At 38.7% G+C, this 16,738-nt stretch overlaps 1 protein-coding gene across 5 annotated transcripts in view; it reads left to right on the top strand.

The window, feature by feature from the left end:
• Positions 1–16,738, top strand: part of LOC111874428 (serine/threonine-protein kinase Tao) — a 43,141-nt gene that overhangs the window by 24,165 nt on the left and 2,238 nt on the right. For all 5 annotated transcript variants that reach the window (XM_023869928.2, XM_023869929.1, XM_033755448.1 and 2 more), the window contains 7 exons: positions 2,934–3,068; positions 4,925–5,106; positions 7,319–7,469; positions 7,878–8,117; positions 9,769–9,981; positions 13,397–13,579; positions 15,235–15,353. In XM_023869928.2, coding sequence (XP_023725696.1) covers positions 2,934–3,068; positions 4,925–5,106; positions 7,319–7,469; positions 7,878–8,117; positions 9,769–9,981; positions 13,397–13,579; positions 15,235–15,353 — 1,223 coding nt within the window. The remainder of the gene's footprint in view (positions 1–2,933; positions 3,069–4,924; positions 5,107–7,318; positions 7,470–7,877; positions 8,118–9,768; positions 9,982–13,396; positions 13,580–15,234; positions 15,354–16,738) is intronic.

Genomic DNA, 16,738 nt, shown 5'->3' with positions numbered 1-16,738 from the left:
TATCCAGAATGGTCTAAAACAAGGAGATGCATTATTGCCACTCCTTTTCAACTTTGCTTTAGAATATGCCATTAGGAAGGTAAAAGGAAACCAGGTGGGACTGAAATTAAAGGGGACACATCAGCTGTTTGCATTTGCCTATGTTGTCAATCTTCTGGTTGTTAGTGTAGATACCATAAAGAAAAACACACAAACTTTAAATGATGCAAGTAAAGAGGTTGGTCTAGAAGTAAACACTGAAAAAACTGTATGTTGCTGTCTTGTCACCAAAATGCAGGGCAAAATCATGATATAAAGATAGGAAACAGATGTTTTGAAAATGTGGCACAATTCAGATATTTGGGAACAACGATAACAGATCGAAACCTGATTCAGGAGGAAATTAAGAGGAGATTGAACCTGGGTAATGCTTGCTACCATTCAGTCCAGAACCTTTTGTCTTCTCGTCTGTTGTCCAAAAACATAAAAATTAGAATATACAAAACTATAGTTTTACCTTTGGTTCTGTATAGGTGTGAAACTTGGGCTCTGACATTAAGGGAGGAACATAGACTAAGGGTGTTTGAGAATGGGGTATTGAGAATATTTGGACCTAAGAGAGATGAAGTGACAGGAGTTTGGAGAAAACTGCATAATGAGGAGCTTCATAACTTGTACTCTTCTCCAAGTATAATTAGAATGATCAAGTCAAGGAGGATGAGGTGGGCAGGGCATGTAGCACGAATGGTGGAGATGAATGCGTATAGGATATTGTGGGAAAGCCAGAAGTAAAGAGCCCCCTGGGAGACCAAGGCATAGGTGGGTGAACAATATTCAAATGGATCTTAGAGAGATAGGATGGGATGGTATTGATTGGATTGATCTGGCTCAGGATAGGGACCAATGTAGTGCTCTTGTGAACATGGTAATGAACCTTCGGGTTCCATAAAATGCTGGGAAATTCTTGAGTAACTGCAGAATTGGCAGCTCCTCCAGAAGGGCTAAGCTCCATGAGTAAATAAGTAAGTAAGTATTGCAGTCATTAATAGAGAGTTTCTTAATTTGCTTCATTTGAGTTCACACTTCAACATGATTAAGCGATCAGTAACAGAAAATGGCTGTGTGCCATTGGACGCATTATAAGCTACACACGATGGTGTAAAATCTGAAATAAAATATGAAACTAAGCAAAATATTTTACATATTTTTACCCTTTGAGTTGGTTTGGCCTGTGCACACATCTCGCCTTTGTTTTATAGAAAAGTAGCTTTGATTTATGTGTTTTAAATTTATGTGATAATTTTGAGGAACTCATTTCCTGCATAACTTACAAAGTGACTGTATGTGTTAATTACATAATAATATTGACAGAGTGTCTAGTATGAAAACAACTGTATATAAGTTCAACTAACTTCCTCTTTTTTTTTTAAAATACTTTTTTTCATTTTGTTATTATATTGTTTTCATTACATGTTGACAGTTGAATCCAGAAAATAATGTATTTAAGCCTTACATGCAGAAAATTTAATGCAAAAGATTGACCTGGAGGAATAAATACAACTTTGATGAGATTCCACAGTGCACTTCTGGAAATTGAAGCAGTAAAAATTGCCTTATAATCATTCTTCATACCATGAAGCTGTAAATGATCAGTCAGTTTTTATTACTTATTTGTCAGCACAACATTTGGCACTTTGAAAATGGCTTGTATTAAGACAGTTTTGTGAATGGTCTGTGTGGATAGTACTGTAGATAAAACCAAAGTTGTGATAACATAACAAATGTGAGCAATATACGAGGGGGTACCCAAAAGAAACCGAACTTATTTTTTTTAACTTATTTATTCAAATTTTAAGCACAAACCTTCAATCCCCTTCAAAGTACTCCCACTTACACTAATACACTTGTCTAGTCTTTTATTCCATTTTTCAAAACATTGTTTAAATTCATCTTTTGAGATGCTTGACAGCGCCTCCGTCGTTTTTTCCTTTCATGTCTCTTTTCATTCGAGGAAACAAAAAAAAAGTCATACGGGGCAAGGTCGGGTGAGTATGGAGGGTGAGGAACAGGGGTCCTACCATTTTTGGTCAAGAATTGTCGTACAGACAGGGCTGTGTGAGCAGGGGCATTGTCATGATGGAAAAACCAGTCACCCGACTCCCACAAATCTGGCCGCTGAGCTCCAAGTCACTCCCAACAGCTCCACAATTTCTTCAGTGGTCCGTCGTCGATCTTCCTTGATGATTTCACGAATTTTTTCAACATTTTCATGTGTTCGGGCCGTGGAAGGACGACCAGAACGAGGTTTGTCATCAATTGACATTTCACCATTTTTGAAACGGGAAAACCACTCAAACACTTGAGTTTTCCCCATAGCATCGTCCTTGTACGCCGTTTTTAACATTTCAAGAGTTTCTGTTCCACTTTTCCCGAGCAAAAAGCAGAATTTCACTGCCGCACACTGTTCACGAAAATCAGCCATTGCAAAAAGACGATCACACAAAACAGTTGTCACTATAAACTCTGCTGAAACTAGTCCTTATCTTCTGAAGCAACGGTAGTTGGCTTATCAACTCAGGAATGTTAGATCTATGCACTCATAGCGGCAAAACGCGGTACTACAAAAGCTCTGCCCACAAAAAAAATTAGTTCGGTTTCTTTTGAGTACCCCATCGTATATGATGCTGACAGTGATCCCATGCAGATAGAAATGTGTGTAAAAAAGGCAAAACAATAAAATTATAGTGCAATAGGAGTAAATTATTGAAAAATGTGTCAGAGCCTTGAGATATAATAATCTGACCCCATATGTACCATCTTGTGATGAATTTGGCCTAATGATTTTTTCAACTTACAATCCATTTTTGGAAACTCATCAAGTTGTAAGTCTGAGGTATGACTGTACAAGTAATGGTTGCAATATATGAAGTCTAAGCAGATAATTGTTTGTCCAGCTGGAGGAACGATGCAAGATAGAAATGGAAAACCATAAACAGCTATTGGACAAAGAATACGAGTCTCTACTGCAACAGTTCAGCAAAGAGCTGGAGAAGCTGCAGATAAGACATCAGCAGGAGCTTGAAAAGAAGGTTTGTCCTCCAATACTGACAGATTTTCTTATAAATTGCTGTAAGCAACTATTTGCCACTCACCCATGTGGAGTACAAAAGGTATTGTTATAAAATGGCAGGAAATTAGTCAAGAATTTACTGCATTTGTCTATGTACAGATCACACATTTTATTTTAAAGCTTTCTGTAGTTACAGTGTGGCACTCTTCTTATCAGGTGTGTGTGTGTGTGTGTGTGTATATCCCTATCCTGGACTGCTGCAGTTCATATTGTCACGTGTTGGGTGTATAACGCGACAAATAACTTCACGCCTTATTGGATATAACGAATTTTATTTCACACTCGCTCATACAATCTCACAGCTACTGCTATCTGCAGTATTACAATTGCTTGGCCTACAACTGACTGGTTGACTCATAACTCACTCAACTCATAGGCTGCTGCTTTGAGAACTGTCTTCAGCGGCTGTGTAGTTCCCTTATAAACCCTCAGCCGGACAATGGGAAAACAGTTACATAATAGGCACCACTGTTGCCTGACACAACCACTGTTTACCCACTTTGCTTAGCAACCGCTGTTTACTCGCTTTGCATAGTGACCAGCGTGCTCGGACTCGGCTCACTTTGGCTCCGCTCAGCACGTCACGGCTGGTGGGTAGGGAGGGGCTTCATCCATAGTGCAACACGTCACAATATCATTAAAAAAGGTAAAGTTGTCCTTGTGCTTAACTAATTAAGCACAGTGTCATGAAGGCATATTGGGGAGTGGATGTATAGTTCCACATTTTCTTGACCTCAGCACTAACTGGAGGTGAGTGGTCAGTTTCATGCACTGGACGCTGGTACCCATTGGATAGGAGGTTCAGTGGACCCCAGAGTCAGTCTGGACAATGTGGAGGAGAGAAAATTCTTGATCCTATTGGGACTTGAACTCCGATCCCGTGGTTGTCCAGCCTGTAGCCAGTCGCTATACCGACTGCATTATCCCAGCTCATTCATATCATTTTACCTCACCTTGTTTTTCCTGAAATACATATCATTATTTCTTTCTTTTATTTTTTGGTGTTCCAAATTGCCTCTTTACATTTGGTTTCCCCATTGGAATTTTTTAACTTTTTTTTTGCCATGGAACTATAAACACGTTAAGGAAAGCAAGATGGGTGTGTAAAGAAATTTGTGCATGATCATATAGCTGACTTGAGGGCTCTGCTTCATGTTCCTGCAATCCAGTCAAGACATCTAGTATTGAAAAAAATACATGGATTTCAAGAAGCTTCCTACATGGGCTTCTTTCTTGAAAATGCTGACAGCTGATAACACAGACAACTATTGGCAGATCCCACCTACCAGCAGAATTAATACTACTTGCCACTGGCACATGCAGTGCTGTGTTATCACACAGCACTATAATGATTGTATAATCTAGAGAGAAGTGTATGTTATCAGTTCAGTTTGTGTCACTGTGGAAAACATTTACTTTGTATGCATAGTCATATGAATTTTTCATCGGTATTGTTTGGAGTTTCCTGGCTACAGATCCAGAGGTCCGGGTTCTATTCCCGGCGTTACCAGACTTTTTCTGAGAAGTAGTGGGTCTGGAACAGGTTCCACTCAGCCTCATGATGATAATTGAGGAGCTATTTCAAGGAAATAGCGGCTCCGGTCTAGAAAACCGAAATTAACGGCCGTGGGGATTCGTTGCGCTGACCACGCGACACCCTCTATCTGCAAAGGTTGGCACTAAACTTTGCTGACATGCAGCGGTCACTCGGTTGGTATGGTTTGCATGTAGACTGAAATCACAGAGTTTGTTTGTTTTTTGTTTTATTGTTGGCAGTAAACACTCTTTGATAGGTCTGTGTATTTTGTATCATAGCTGAAGCAAAACCTGACGGCTGAGAAGAAACTGCAAAAGGAAATATGCGGGCGACAAGAGCAAGATCGTAAGGCATTTGAAACACAAAAGAAGAAGGAGTACAAAGCAAATAAGGAAAGGTGGAAACGGGAGCTAAGCCTAGATGAATCAACCCCTAAGAGGCAACGGGATGCCACATTACAGTAAGTCTGTAACAGTTTGTACTGTTACTTACAGAGGGTAAACTGGTAATGCAAGTAAGCAGATAAGTTCTGTCGTCCTGTATGCATTAGAAACATTCGTAGAATTTGGATGTTGTAATGACATTGTATGAGCTTTCTTAAGAGATTCCTTAAAATATTATATGCATATATTCTCTTTCTAATATAACTCAGACCAAATATTTTAGAACCATACTTGACAAACTGCATAGCATGAAGTCCTTGAGATTCTGAGAGTCACTTAGTTTTCAACACATTCTGTGCTTTTTGGAACCTGAAGATTCAGCACCATATGAAGAAGACTGGACCCTGTTCAGACATCTCTTGTGTATTGTATATCCCACCCATCTTGTCCTTGATTTGATAATCCTAATGATGACTCTGTGGCCTGTAGTCTGCCAGTGACCTATACTGACTGAGAGACTGCCACTTGTCAGCAAAGTTAGTGCCAACTTTCGCAGATAAAGGATGTCCCATGGTCGGTGCAACGGATCCCCACAGCCGTTAATCCCGGTTTTCTATACTGGAGCCACTATTTCCTTGAAATAGCTCCTCAGCTATCCTCACGAGGCTGAGTGGACCACATTCCAGACCCACTACTTCTCAGAAAATGGTAGTGCTGGGAATTGAACCTGGACCTTTGGATCTGTAGCCAGGAACTCTGACCACTAGACCACGGAAGTTGTCGTCCTAATGATGAAGAGTGGAAATTAGGAAATTCATTGTGTTCTTTTTCAGTTTAAGTACAAGTTGGTTTGAAAGCTTATGACCCTCTGTGCCCTTGTTTAAAGTGTGGAGTACTTTATTTAAATGTGATATATTTTTTTTCAAATACAAGTACCAACAGTTCTGATTTAATTTTCACTTGCAGAAAGTTTGGTTCCAAATACTGCCCCCTGCTGCATAGGCCAGAATAGCGATCATCTAACATACAATTTTCCTTCTTTTATTTCCTAGAACTTTTGAAATGAAAGGGGGGGTGGGGCAAACATGAATGAATTGTATGAGAATGACTGACTAGTAGTGCTTGATGAAAACAGATATCAAGCAAGATGAAAGACAGCTGTAAGACATACAGTTGTTGGACAGTTGTTACAGTCCATAACATTTGCACAGTAAATGCTGTAATGTGCTTCTTGCAGCATCATATCTGTATATTTATGACCAACACTGCAGGTACAAAACCCCTGAGATTGAACACCATTAATATTGTCACGTGTTGGGTGTGTAACGCGACAAATAACTTCACGCCGTATTGGATGTAGCGAATTTTAATTCACATTCGCACTTACAATCACCCAAATTACAGATTCACAATTACTGCTATCTGCAGTATCACAAATGCTGGTAACTCGTAACTCGCGAACTGATTCGGAACTAACTCAGAGGTAGCTTGAGGACTAACTCGTAGGTAGCTGCCTTGAGAACTGTTGATAACACACTCACTCGACTACTACTGAACTCGGCGACAGCCACATTACAACTAACTCGCAAGCAGCGCAGTTCTCTTATGTAGGGGCCGTGTGGGCCTGTTATGTGCCACGTCACAGTAGGAAGCGGTGCCACGTCACCGTGTTTGCGTATAGCCTAGCAACGCTGTTACCTCATACCATCTTACGTTACCGTGCAGAGGGGGGGAGGGGAGCGCTGACTCATCCGCCACGTCACTGTGGCCTGAGTTGCCACGTTGCTGCTGGGTAGAGAGGGGTTCTCCGTTGCGCAACATGTCACAATATCAAAGGTTGCTTATTGTACATCCAGTGCCAGTTTATCCAACTTCCTTCCTCACAACCAGTCTCCCTAAGATTAATCATATTTTTACCCTACCTCCTCAGCCTTCCAAGTAGGTGCTTTCCAAGAGCCTTCCCCCCACCATCATATTCCATACTTACTTATTCGTTGTTTCCATCATCCTAACCACATGCCTAGTTCATTATAGCCTCTTGAGATTTCAGCAGTTATGTGTTACCTGGTAACATATTTAATGTGATTAAATAAATAGGGCAATAAAGAATGGGCAGTACATGGAACATTTGCCATTATTCTGATGCTGCACAAGCACATACAAGCCATTTATCTATACACTTGCCTAACCACATTTATGAAATTTACAAATTCTTCACAAACATGCATAGTACTAAGTTCATATCATGGTTGGTTTAACCTTTTGTGTTTGTGACACATGTGTTAATAGAACTCAGAAGGATAACCTGAAACAGTTGGAAGCGCAGGAAGAGCAGCGGCTGATACGGGGCCAAAAGGAATATCTTGACCTTGAAATCCGCAAGTTCCGTAGAAAAAAGTTACTAATTTTCCATAGCCTCGAACAGGAATTGTTACGAGAGGTAAGGACTTCAGGAGGTTTGGTTGGGCTTAATCACTCCGATTTATATCAGCACCTTTGCATGTCACGTGTATTATTCCCTGACATGATATACTAGCAAGCAATGCCGATACTTGAAAGGCAGGAAATTTCTTTACAGTCAAATGAGCTTATGTATTGGCATTGGCAAATCAGTGTAGAATGTTCTTACTGTAATGTAATTGATGATGAGTACTAAATTAAGAACATGAAATAAGCTTAAATCTTTTCAGTTGTATTAATAGCAATGATTGAAAAATTGGTAAACAGTGAGCAAGGAACTTGGACCATGAACCAATTTATGTACTATCAACTGTTTTAGAAAATCTGATGTGCTTATGGTCAAAACTTGAGTGTGTATCACTTGTGAGTTCTGACGTCATTGCCGCAGGAACTGAATAAGCGCCAACAGCAGCTTGAGCAGGCACACTCAATGCTATTGAGGCATCATGAGAAGACTCAGGAGCTGGAATATCGGCAACAAAAGGCAGTTCACCAGTTACGTGAAGAACAGATCCAGCGACAGCATGGCACCGAGCTGCAGAACCAGCAGGACTACATGCAACGTTCAGAGAGGGAACTGCGAAAGAAGCATGCCCTCGAACTGAAGCAGCAGCCAAAGAGTCTCAAGGTGAGATAACACCTATAAGACTCAGGTTCAGATTCTTTCATCATTTCTTGTTTCTTTTTTTCTGAGCATCATGCATGCATGTTACCATGATGGTTCCGTCAGTTTTCCAATAATTGCTCGACATTTTAAGATTTGCCAATAGCTATCAGGAAAGAACAGTTGACGACATATAGGAATGTGGGGGCCGACAAGCTGGAAGTAAAAATGTAGGAAATGTGACTTTTATTAATGTCATTTTAATTGCTCGTCAACTCACAAATGCATGCTGAAGCCAGTTGTTTAGAGCCCATACCTGAATATTCAAAACGTAATAAGTGGTCCTTGGAAGGAACTCCAGCTGAATCAGATACTGCAGAGCACATACATACACACACGAATGAAGAAATTATGCAACTGTTTTTAATTCTGGAAATTAGACTACTAGAGAGTTGGCAGTTGAAAAGGGGAAATGATAGTTAAAATTTTGCAAGGGCACCCTTGGACGCAGTTATTGCATTCTGCCACTGTTACTGTATTCTCAGTATTTATGAAATTACAAGTCAGTTGCCCCATGCTCAGAGATATCTTGTTCATCTTTGAAACAAGTTCCTGAAGCATTTATAGCTATTCCAGTTTCATTGTCTCCACCTTTAAATCTGATTACTGATTTTGCCATAGAAGGTTGCTTATGGTGGACTGGCTATGGTTCCTTGTCCCACTCCCACCCCTTTTCCATCCCACCATGGACCATAAATTCAGCTCTCCAGAAAGTTAACATGCTTCTATCTTTATTTATTGTTTATTTATTTATTTATTTATTATTATTGAACAGTGAAAACAGCACAGTAGCCACGAGCAAACCCTGGACGATATAAAGAACCTCCACTTCAAGATAGCCAGGTGGCACAATATCTGCCCCATATAAGAGAGACGATGGGAGGACGAACACGAGCCTGCATGGTTTACGAATTTTAATCATTGACAATCTAAAAAACTTTTAATAAAAACTTTAAATTAGCATCAAGGAATCTTATACATTTTTAAAACTTACATTCCCAGGAAACTGCTGTCTTTGTGAAACGTTCTATTCTGTGTACTGTGTGTTGTAACATATAAGTGTACATACTTTGCATGTAAACAAATTATGTGATAGTGGTTTCCTATTTGTAGTGATGTTTGCCCTCTGAAGATGGTCCACAGAGACCGAAACATGTAAGGGTGTTAAGTTTTTACGTAGTAAAAAACTTACAGGTCACATTGGATGGAATGATTTATAATTTGTTTATTTAAATGTTCACGTGCACCATATGTCCGAAAACATTTTATCTTACAGGAGTTCTGTTTTCTGGGATATAATGCCATGTAGTCCATTGAAAGTCAACATTTTGGAAGAACATGTCATCTTAATCTTCAGCAAGCCTGCTGACTCTTTCATGTTAGTTCCTTGTTTGGTTTATTCTGTAACACTGAAGATGGATGCCACATGTTCCTCTGAAATGTCACTTGACTTTAGCAGACTACACAATGTTATTTCCCAGAAGGTAGAACTCTTCATAACCACTGCTGTGAGAACCTCATATCCCACATTTTAACATAGTTATCAGTGTATTGATTATTGACAACATATACTGGAAGTTGTAAGGTAAACAATAAAATTATATTCATGTTTCAGCAAAAGGAGATGCAAATCCGAAAACAGTTCCGTGAAACGTGTAAGATACAGACACGCCAGTACAAAGCTCTGAAGGCGCAGATCCTTCAAACAACAGCAAAGGATGAACAAAAGGCGGTGATTAAGAAGTTGAAGGAAGAACAGCGTAGGAAGCTTGCCTTGCTTGGTGACCAGTATGAGCAGAGCATTGCCGAAATGCTTCAGAAACAGTCGGTGAGCAATTCTGATGTCATAAATACCATTTTCTAAAGATTGCTTCTACACCCCTTTGAAATTGATAATGATGGTGTGTTTTTACATTAGAGCTACAGCAGTTTTAGATGTTTTTGATATACCAGAATATATTTTAGTCTGTTAAATTTATGAGGGTAAGTCAATAAGTAAGTTACAAATGGAAATAGAACTTAAACAAATAAGAGTACTGATTTGAAAAATGCTTTTATTTCTCAACATAATCTCCCTGTACATTGAGGCACTTGTCCCATCATTTCACAAGCCCCTGAAAACCAGCAGCAAACAATTGTTTGGGCTGCTGTCAGAACCAAGCGGTGACTTCCCTTTCTACAGCTTCATTGTCGGGAAAATATTCAGCTGAAAGATGATGTTTAAGAGGGCCAAACAAATGGAAGTCACTTGGAGCAAGACTCATCACTAGGGGCCGGATTTTTATGCCCTAATAAAATCTTAAATATATATATGCATTTATGCATGAAAAACTTCTGAAATATGCACTAAAATATACACATAGAAATTTATACCAAATATTAAAATTGATTTTACATTATTTTGAGACCAACAAATCAATATTTAAGATCATTTTATGTAATCACTGAATGATTCACTTGCAATAAAAAGCTATACTTAAATACAAATCATGCAACAAAGCCAACATATTTCATTACAAATTTAAAAAACCAGTGGTACATTTAGCTCTCCAAACTTTCAACGTCTCTTCTGCTGCAGTTCACAATTACTAAATATTTTAGGTTTTCCATAGTTAGTTGCCTCCTATTGTCTCATACGATGTCCTTATGGTAAGAAAACTTATTTCCACCTCACAGGAACTAAGGGGCGTGTGTACAAAAGCTGCTATTTGCTCCACTGTTAGTGATTTTTACTTGGCAGTTCCGTATGTTTACCGGCTAAAATTTCTTCAATTTCACAAATTTGTTCATATCCTGGATTTTTTTAAAGAATGCTGTGTACTTTTTCCTTTACTACTTCACCAGCTCTTCCAGGAACCGAATTCAATTTGGAACTAGTGGTTTTGAACACACTTAACGACTGATACAAAGTAGTATTGCTACTGCTTGCCTCCAGTGAGGAAATAGCGGATGGAAGATGAGAGAAGTGAGCAGATATATAGGAAAGATTAGTTTCTAGTTCTGCATTTTTTAGTACATCTTGGGCAATTTGAATTGATGCTGCACTTTTGGGATCAATGTATTCATGACATTCCTAACTGTTTCTAAATGTTCAGTATAATAACTCGCTGCACACAGCCACATGCCCCAGCGTGTTAAAATTTCTTCTGGCGGAAGTGGAGCACTCGTTGCTACTGCTTTAAAGGCTTCTTTTCTGTACGGCGCTTTAACAGATACCTTTTCACAGAAGACCCCAACTTGTCAACAAGCAGAAAATTTGATTACAGTGCTTGCAGCCAAAAAGGGACACATCATAAGACACAATATACACAAAATATAGGAAGAATGACTCCCATTGTGGAAGAATGACGTAGTATGCAAGTTTGAGTTAAGACGTGTAAGATGATGGACATTAACAAATTTTGATATATATAAATTTCATTATAGTTAGTGAAGAGAGTGCATTTTAGATAATTTTATGAACGACACATGATGGCAAGCAATGCAATAGCTTGACGTAAATAACACACCTGAAGATGGCACAGTGATGCCGAAACATGTAGTGAAGTGACATGTGAGATTGAGTGCACTACAAGACAGCGAATATACATATCATGGACAAGAATCAGTGCAACAGGACGCTAAAATATAATATTATTATTAGAAAATTCACTAAGCAATTTTTAAACAGGAGCACTTTTCGTGGATTTAATTTTAATATTCTCTTTGTGTATATTAGTGTTCAAATGCTGAAGCACTTGAAAGCGTTTTTCACAGCCAACTGTTTTCTGACACGCTCCGCAATAAAGAATTCCGTTATCCATACTTATCATCTCTCCTTTGAACTCCTGCTGATACAGCTGTAATTTGGTTTTCTGGCTTACTTTCACTTTCGGCATGACTACAGATAGCTAAACAAACTTAACTACAGACTAGTCACCACTAATGTGAATGGCCCCTAGCTTCAAATGAAGTGTAACGAACCTCATGGAGACTTCGGAAATAAATAAGTGAAGTCCCTTATCGGTTGAATAGTATTACGTTGATAGCGGCTACATGTGAACGCTTCCGACTGATCTCTTTGCGGCCACTTTGATGGTACGCGGATGAGGCAAGTTACGAGTAGAGAGATCGGGGAAGTCCTGTCCTGGGTATTGCATCAGAAACATGATTCGTGACGAAATGTCGAGTCAAATATGCAACATATTCTAACATGGAAAAGAAAAATTGTATAAACATGACCATGGTTGAAAATTTGAACATAAAATTAAAAAATATGTATGATAAACATTATAAAAAGGAAATATGCAGTATAAATAGAGATCTTCAAAAATATGATGCTTATTCATAAAACAGGCAAAATATGCATTTATATGCACCATCAAACCATGTCCAAAATTTAAGAAATGAAGTAATTCATACATATATCCAAACGAGCATACTTTCTGGTTGCAAGAAAGAAATATGCATTTGCATTAAAATCCGATCCCTACTCATCACCTGTGATAAATCAGGCTAGCATATTGTGTCCATCATGGTAGTGATTGAGATGCTGTAATGCCAGACCCATTCTTTGCATTTTGTGTTGTTGGGTCAGCATGCGCAGCACCCATCGTGCACAGACTTTGTGAAAACCTAACCTGTCATGTGACTTCCATTTGTTTGGCCCTCTTAAGCATCATCTTTCAGCTGAACATTTTCCCAACGATGAAGCTGTAGAAAGGGAAGTCACCGCATGGTTCTGACAGCAGCCCAAAGAATTTTATGCTACTGGTTTTCAGAGGCTTGTGAAACAATGGGACAAGTGCCTCAGTGTACAGGGTGAGAAATAAAAACATTTTTCAAATCAGTACTCATATTTGTTTAAGTTCTATATCCATTTGTAACTTACTTATTGGCTTACCTACATACATAAATGTAAGCATAATGATTTCTAGAAGCCAATATAAAGGTAGGAGGAATTAAAATATCTGCAATAGGCCTGCACCCAAAATAGATAACTGTCGAAAGTCACGTATTGTCTGCAAAGCATGATTGTAAAACACCAACACTTAATGGTGTGTTGTAAATGAAATGAAAGGAAAGGGAATTGTGTGTGTTTGATGGATTATTCTGTCAGTTTGCCTGTCATGTGTTGCAAATGAAAAGAAAGAGAATTGTATGTGGGCTTTATGGATTATTCTGTCACTTTTATATGTAATGTCTCATATTTTATGGAATTTTATTTCTTGTCAGCATATCTGAAAATTTGTGTGATGCAACAGATCCGATTGGACGAGTCACAGGAAGTTCAGTGTCAGAACTTAAAGGAGCGACTACACTATGAACTGGAAATCCTGATGGCATACCAGTCCAAGAACAAGATGCAGGCTGAAGCTCAACGAAATAGAGAGCGCAAGGAACTGGAGGACAGGGTATCTGTCCGAAGGGCATTACTTGAGCAGAAGGTATGGCAGTCATATTTCTAGAGGGTTCTGACAGTGGAGTATAATACTCAAGATTTACTGAGTTTTTAGACTTTGTCCAGTCCAGTATTATAAAAACTAGAAAACACGGCGTTTTGGAAAGTGGATCTCTCTTCCTCCTCACTTGACGGGAGAGACACCTACTCTGTTGGGTCTCTTAGAATGAGGTAACCTCAGTCATTGGACCAGCAAAAGCAAAAGACGACAAGTCTATAATCTGTCCATCCTTCAGCTGGCATCAGAGCATCACATTGACACATTTTCTATTTTTCCACCAATCAGCAGAGATTATTTTAGTTTCTTTGATTATGCAGTGTTAGAAGATTTAAAATTGCTGTCAGTAAGGGTGAGGACACACCAAGGAAATTGGCAACCGCAATGCGACTGCAATTTCTGAGAAATATCGCCAATTTCAAGCTGACAACTGGTTTGCAGAATAGCAGGTGCACACTGAAAAAACTTATGATTGATTAGTTTTTGCATCATCTTAAGTAGGTATGTTCGTCCAACATAATGCATGATTGTTTTTTTTTATTTATTTCATGTGCTTGCCTTCTGCAGTGGAAGATAATAATCTGATCCTGTCATAATATCGTAGTCGTTGAGATGGCATGAGAAGATAGGACAACGACCTTAAGGAAATTATTGGGATGTTAATTTGTTTTAATTAAAGTCAATTAATTTTAATCAGGAAATATTGCGTTCACACACACAATACAAAATTTTGACATGCAGTGCAACAGTTTTAGCAAGATAGAAGACACCTGATAATTGATGTATACAGGCAAACCATGTAATGTTGAAGAAGGGTGACTATATATTTAGTTGCATTTAAGACAGAAATACATGTCAAATAAATGCTATATTAATGCAACAGGATACTTAAATACAGTATTAGGAAAAGGAAACATTTGGTGCATCCATTCTTCTGTGACAGTTTAAACTGAGGTCCTTATATTCTTTATAAATAACTTAACCAGGATCCAGACTCCTTCCCAAGTCAGATTTATTTTGCCCTCCCTAGCATAATCTGGGTGGCATTTGTCATATATACCAGGCTCTTGCCCAATTAATTAACCTGTGCCATCTTAAGAAACAAATGAATCACTGAAGCATGTTATAGATCGGCTGACACTAGGGAACAACTCGACAACACAATTGTGAGAAGACTGGCATGCTGTTAAGTTTCTCAGTCTTTCCATGAGTTGCATTGCCATTTTCTCAATTTTTGCTGCTCCATTCAGTAACATGTGTTCAACTCGGGCTGATAACAATTCTCAGAAATTGTGGTTACCTGTTACATTAGTCATATTGTTCACCCAGTGGTTTGAACCTGTTACATAAGTTCACATCACTTTTTCACCAGTATGGACATGGTGCAGCAAATATTTGTGAGACCTTAAATTATAACAAACTGTCTTACACCCAGGGAGGATATAAAGGTCACAGAAAGGTGCGGTATCCCATTGAGAATAGTGCAGCACTTTGATAAAGGGTGGATGAATGTTAAGAAGAAATTTATTATAGAATGATTTCATTGTATTTGAATTTATTTGTAAACATCATTTGTAATCCTTATGGCAAATAGATATATTAATGAAGCAATTAACAATGATTTTTATTTACTATGGTAACAGATGGAGCTGGAGACGCAGCAGTTTCTTCAGGAGAGGTCAGAGAGAATTCGTTTGCTTCACGAGAGACAAGATCGTGAACTGGAACAGTTTGATGAAGAGTCAGCTAGGCTTGGCTTTAGGTTAGTTCCTTTGATGAAATGTACTACCATATGAATTCAGGATACACCCAGCTCTCATATAACATATATGGGAGGGTGAACAAAATAATGGAAACACTAAGAAATTGAGGAATAAAGTTTTTGTTGGCTACATTGAAAACTTCAGTTGGCACCACTGAACGTTCTTCAGTTTGTTTATACTCTGCAGTGCTCATGTCAGTGACGAATGTGTATAGGATATTGGTGGGAAAGCCAGAGAGAAAGAGACCACTGGGAAGACCAAGGCATAGGTGAGTGGACAATATTAAAATGGATCTTAGAGAAATGGGATGGGTTGGTATGGATTGAATTGATCTGGCTCAGGATAGGGACCAGTGGAGGGCTCTTGTGAACATGGTAATGAACCTTCTGGTTCCATAAAATGCTGGGAAATTCTTGAGTAGCTGCAGAATTGGCAGCTCCTCCAGAAGAGCTCAGCTCCATGAGTGAGTAAGTAAGTAAGTAAGTGCTCATGTCAGTGCATTAGTGATTATGTTGAGTGACACTTGCAACAATAGAAGATTTGTTGGGTGAATTTTCTGTGCTGTCCATGTATCAAAGGAAAGTAGGCAGTTTCACACGGAGCCTCTTTTTGTTCCTGTTTTTAAGTATGCTCAATTAACTGTGAGAACACCATTGGTAATTTTTTATTGTGGAGTACACCCTTTACAGTCTTGTTTGTTTATGACTATGAAAATGGCAGGAATATAACACTTAATTTTTCTGTTACTTGGTTACTAGTTTATAATAATGTTTCAGAGTTCTTCTTTATGTTATTATGTCAACATCATTATCATAAACCAATAGCTGATGTTTTCCATACAATTCCAACCTCTCCCGATTATCTTGGACTTCCCTGATGACATATTCTAAAGTAGTGTTGAAAAGTATTGGAACATTCTGAATAGAAAATTAGTCAATTATTTGTGTTTATAAACTTTACTACAGGTTTTGTGTAAACAGATTCAGTTAAGTACTTTTTGTTATTCTAACCTTTATGGTATACATCCAATTGTATGCCATATGAAAGATACAAGGGTTGGGTAAAAAGTAGTGGCAGCACTGCTGTAACATGAAAGATGTGCATCAGGTGGCACTAGTGCTGTTTGTAGCTGATAGCAGTTCAGTTGAAATAGTACAGTGAGTGGCTCTGGTTGTGTTTCATTGAATTGCATTGTGCATCATCTTGAAGTGCAGTACAAGCACCCTAACATATTTACGAAACAAGAATAACGCTCCTGAATAAAATTTGAAGTTGCACGAGGTCGTAGTGCACAAAGCTGTTATCAGGGACTGCAGGAAGCATGTGGTGATGCTGCTTTGCCATATCGCACAGTGGCATGATGGGTGAAATTGTTCCATGAAGG

The sequence above is a fragment of the Cryptotermes secundus genome, unplaced genomic scaffold (genome assembly GCF_002891405.2).
Source record: "Cryptotermes secundus unplaced genomic scaffold, Csec_1.0 scaffold273, whole genome shotgun sequence".
NCBI classification, from domain to species: Eukaryota; Metazoa; Arthropoda; class Insecta; order Blattodea; family Kalotermitidae; genus Cryptotermes; species Cryptotermes secundus.
Note: the sequence above shows the minus strand (reverse complement) of the source record. Positions and strands in the feature narration are given on the sequence as shown.